Consider the following 4,559-nt stretch of genomic DNA (forward strand, 5'->3'; position numbering starts at 1 on the left):
TCCCTGAGGTCAGCGGACCAGTTGCTCCTCACAGTTCCAGGAACTCGTCTTAAGCGCAGAGGTGACAGGGCCTTCTCTGTAGCAGGACCAAGACTTTGGAACGAGTTACCTCTGCTTGTCAGACAGGCCCCCTCCCTCTCGGTTTTCAAGTCCCGTTTAAAAACCCACTACTATTCAGTAGCTTTCAACACCAGATGATCTGTGTTTTGATCCTGTATGCTCCACACTGGTTTGTCGTCATATTTATTATCTGCATCGTTTTTATGTATATATTCTGATTTACCTCATTTTGTATTTTGCTTTGTGTGTTACCTGTTGTTCTGTCTGTACAGCACTTTGGTTGGCCTGGTCGATGTTTTAAGTGCTCTATAAATAAAGTGGTATAAAATGGTATGGTAAAACACCTGCAAAGACCTTTAAATGGTCTCGGTCTAGTTCTGTAGCTACACAATCATGGGGAAGACTGCTGACTTGACAGTTGTCCAAAAGACGACCATTGACACCTTGCACAAGTAGGGCAAGACACAAAAGGTCATTGCTAAAGAAGCTGGCTGTTCACAGAGCTCTGTGTCCAAGCACATTAATAGAGAGGTGGAGGGAAGGAAACGATGTGGTAGAAAAAAGTGTACAAGCAATAGGGATAACCACACCCTGGAGAGGATGGTGAAACAAAACCCATTCCAAAATGTGGGGGAGATTCACAAAGAGTGGACTGCAGCTGGAGTCAGTGCTTCAAGAACCACCACGCACAGACGTATGCAAGACAAGGGGTTTAGCTGTCACATTCCTTGTATCAAGCCACTCTTGAACAAGCGACAGTGTCAGAAGCGTCTCGCCTGGGGCTGCTGCTGAGTGGTCCAAAGTTATGTTCTCTGATGAAAGTAAATTTAGCATTTCCTTTGGAAATCAAGGTCCCAGAGTCTGGAGGAAGAGAGAAGACACAGAATCCACGTTGCCTGAGGTCCAGTGTCAAGTTTCCAGTTAGTGACGGTTTGGGGGTGCCATGTCATCGGCTGGTGTTGGTTCACTGTGTTTTCTGAGGTCTAAGGTCAACGCAGCATCTACCAGGAAGTTTTAGAGACTTCATGTTTCCTGCTGCTGACCAACTTTATGGAGATGCACATTTCATTTCCCAACAGGACTTGGCACCTGCACACAGTGCCAAAGTTACCAGAACCTGGTTTAAGGACCCTGTTCTTAATTGGCCAGCAAACTTTCCTGACCTTAACACCATAGAAAATCTATGGTGTATTGTGAAGAGGAAGATGTGATACACCAGACCCAACAATTCAGAAGAGCTGAAGGCCACGATCAGAACAACCTGGGCTCTCATAACACCTGAGCAGAGCCACAGACTGATGGACCCCATGCCACGCTGCATTGCTGCAGTAATCCAGGCACAAGGAGCAACAACTAAGTATTGATGCTGTACATGCTCATACTTTTCATGTTCATACTTTTCAGTTGGCGAACATTTCTAAAAATCCTGTTTTTTTTTTTTTAATTGGTCTTAAATGATGTTCTAATTTTCTGAGATACTGAATTTGGGGTTTTCATTAGTTGTCAGTTATAATAATCAACATTAAAAGAAAATAAACATTTGAAATACATCAGTCTGTGTGTAATGGATGAATATAATATATATGTTTCACTTTTTGAATGGAATTCCTGAAATAAATCAACTTTTTCATGATATTCTTAACTTTATGACCAGCGCCTGTAAGCCACACTGCTTTCCCTCCTGCAGCGGCTCGGTGCCCAAGAGTGCTTGAGACAGATTTATCCATGAGAGCATACGTGCGTTAAATGTGTGTGTGTGGTGTTACTGAATGTCTTCCAGGCGCTGCATTTTTTTAAGTGCCTTCTTTACTTTCTTGCAGTCTGCCATTGACACACAGAGCAATTAAGCAGCTGCTGTTTTAGGGTCAAAAAACCACCCTGAGCACGAGGGTGTCCGGCTGAAAGAGCAGGAGAGGGGGAATGAGAACAAAGTAATGCAACTCTCTCTCCTTTGTTTTTAATGTAACTGTTGTCCCCCCCCCGGCCTCCCCAATCACACGCCTGTTCTTCCATCTCCACCCAACTTGATGGTTTCCTCCTCCCCCCCATCTTCATCTCTGTCTGCAGGTATCTTCCCATCTGCCTCTTTCCTTCTCTACTTGATGTTGTTGACGTGCTGATGCTGTCTCCTGACGTGTGTTTTTTAGTGGTGTTGTTTTTGTTTCTGCCCCTCCTCCTCCTCCTCCTCCTCCGCACCCTTCCTCCTCCCCTCCTTCCTCTGCGCAGGTCCCAGTGGCACCAATATCATTATAGGGTCCATCGCAGGTGCTATTCTCCTGGCAGCTATAGTCCTAGGGGGAACAGGATGGGGATTTAAGTAAGAGTTCTGGCATGCCTTTGTGTACCTGTCTGCTTCTACCTGAAGGACCCCCCGTCCACCCCTCCCACTATCACCCCCCCCAACTCCTGAATAATTGCTCAGTCTTTGGGAGGGGAGACGGGGAGTCGAGTCTGAGACGCTCTAATGCTTGACTGCTTTAGGCTTTGAGATCTAACTGTAGCAGTAATCTTTCTTCAGCTCTGAGCTCCATCCTGCACCTTGGCCCTACAGTCCCCCCACCCCACCTCCTTCCTCCCCCCTACCAGCTCGGCTTGTTGTAGTTCTGACAGGGCAGGCCGAGTTACTTCTCTGCCAGGATCCACTGCACTGCAGCACTTCACTCCAGTTTGCTAGAACTGACCTGATTCACATCACTGGTGCCACGTCCAAAAGTTTCCCCTGCTTTTATTTTTAAATTTAGATTTACAGTGCTGTGCAAAAGTTTTATATTACACCTAATTTCTTTCTAAATTTCCTCTGAGGTGCCAGATTTTCTTGCAAATCTTTAAAGTAGTATTGATAAGTAGTTGTGCAGGTTTTCTGAAATATTTGAATATAGATTTTGCTGCTTTTAACTCCCTTTCAGTGAATTCCTTGTACCCAACTATCACATATTGTGCATTGTGAGCTTAAATAAAACCGTCTTGGGGGTCAGCACCTCAGCCCTGTATTCCTGAGGCTGCAGGTTCGAGCCCAGGTTGCGTCAGGGAGAGCGTCCAGAGGAAAGCAATTATAAAAAAATATTTTTGTGCAAAGTGCGTTCACTATGGCGACCCCTGAAGAAGGGAGCAGCCAAAATGTTGAACATGTCTCAAAGAAAGTTACAGTCCAGCAAACACCTGAGTTCACCGTCATTCGTTGGATCATTTATTGTACAAGTTTTCAGCTAATCTCTTTTTGTTTTTTGGTCCAAATCTGTGCATTTTTCATAGATTTGGTTAAAATAACAAGTACAAGTTGTGTCTTTGTGACGGCTGCTGGTGACAGAGTCTAAAAATCCCACTTAAAACAGGTTCTTTGCTACGCTGTCTGTTATTAGTTGGCACAGCACTGGTTTATCTTTGACTTTAAGGTGGGATCTCTGGGACTGTTTCAGACTAGTCGACAATTGAAAATTGTCAAATAAGCAGATTTTCTGTTGTGGTCTCACTAAATTCAGAGTCTTTCCAATCAAATGATCACGCTGCATTTTAAGACGAATGTTAAAAATTGGGGGCTTTTTTTTATGTGCATGGATTGCAGATTGTGCACAATGTTTTGTTGCCCATCTTCGCCCACGTCATATCTCAGCTGGCTTTGTACTCCCTTTGACAGCCGCCCCCACGTTTATAATTTATTCTGCTAGAGATGAAATAAACCGTAGGCAGATCTGGGTCAGTTTTGAGACCTGGACTTCGGCCTCCACCGTTTTCTGCCAGAGCGCTCTCGTCTTGTGTCACACGGCTCCAACACCGATAGCTTGGAAACAAAGTTTAGATTTGGTTTGAGCACATTTTGAGAAAAACTGTTGCACTTTTTCCCCCAAGTCCAAAAGTCAAGTGACACAGCCTGTTTTCTGTGACTCGCACCAAAAGTTTGAGAATCCACGAGAAAATGGCGAGACATTCTGGAGACTTCTTCGACCAGTTGAAGATCTGTAAGAGACCATAAGGAAAGAGCAAGGAACTAAACGGAAATGAGTGGAAAAAGAAGCCAACTTGAAAAAACAAACAAAGAGAAATTGCATTTCCTGTGAAAATGCCGTGTGAGGCTTATTGCTGAAGAACTTGCTGAAGAACTGCTGAAAGCTTACGTTAGCCGAAGAAAGAAAGAACACACATTTGCTGAATTTGGTTTAAATAAACAAAACTAAGCACAAAATTTTGTAAATTTGCTTAAAAAAAGGGGGGGGGGGGGGGCGAAATGATCAAGAAATGGCTGAAAAGTACCTGAAATGGCAGAACAAACCTTCAGTTACGAGAATTAATCGGAGAGAGTGCAATAGTGCCCAAGGAATGTGCACAAAAAGGGGAAATAAACTGAAAAATAAAAGAAGAAATTTGAAAAAAAAAAAAAAAGGAAAAATAGAAAAAAAAGCAGAAAAAAGATTAAATTACCATAAGAAAGCAGAGAGAGCACAGTTGTGCCCAATTGAGTTTAAAGAAGCAGAAATGAGCAAAAAAAAAAAAAAGTGGAAATT

At 43.5% G+C, this 4,559-nt stretch overlaps 1 protein-coding gene across 1 annotated transcript in view; it reads left to right on the forward strand.

Moving 5' to 3' along the window:
- The window catches only part of adam11 (ADAM metallopeptidase domain 11), a 26,831-nt gene that overhangs the window by 19,803 nt on the left and 2,469 nt on the right, over nt 1-4,559 (forward strand). Inside the window, exon 24 of the mRNA XM_037688745.1 lies at nt 2,287-2,377. Coding sequence (XP_037544673.1) covers nt 2,287-2,377 — 91 coding nt within the window. The remainder of the gene's footprint in view (nt 1-2,286; nt 2,378-4,559) is intronic.

Source organism: Nematolebias whitei, chromosome 15 (genome assembly GCF_014905685.2).
Source record: "Nematolebias whitei isolate Nwh7 chromosome 15, NemWhi1, whole genome shotgun sequence".
NCBI lineage: Eukaryota > Metazoa > Chordata > Actinopteri > Cyprinodontiformes > Rivulidae > Nematolebias > Nematolebias whitei.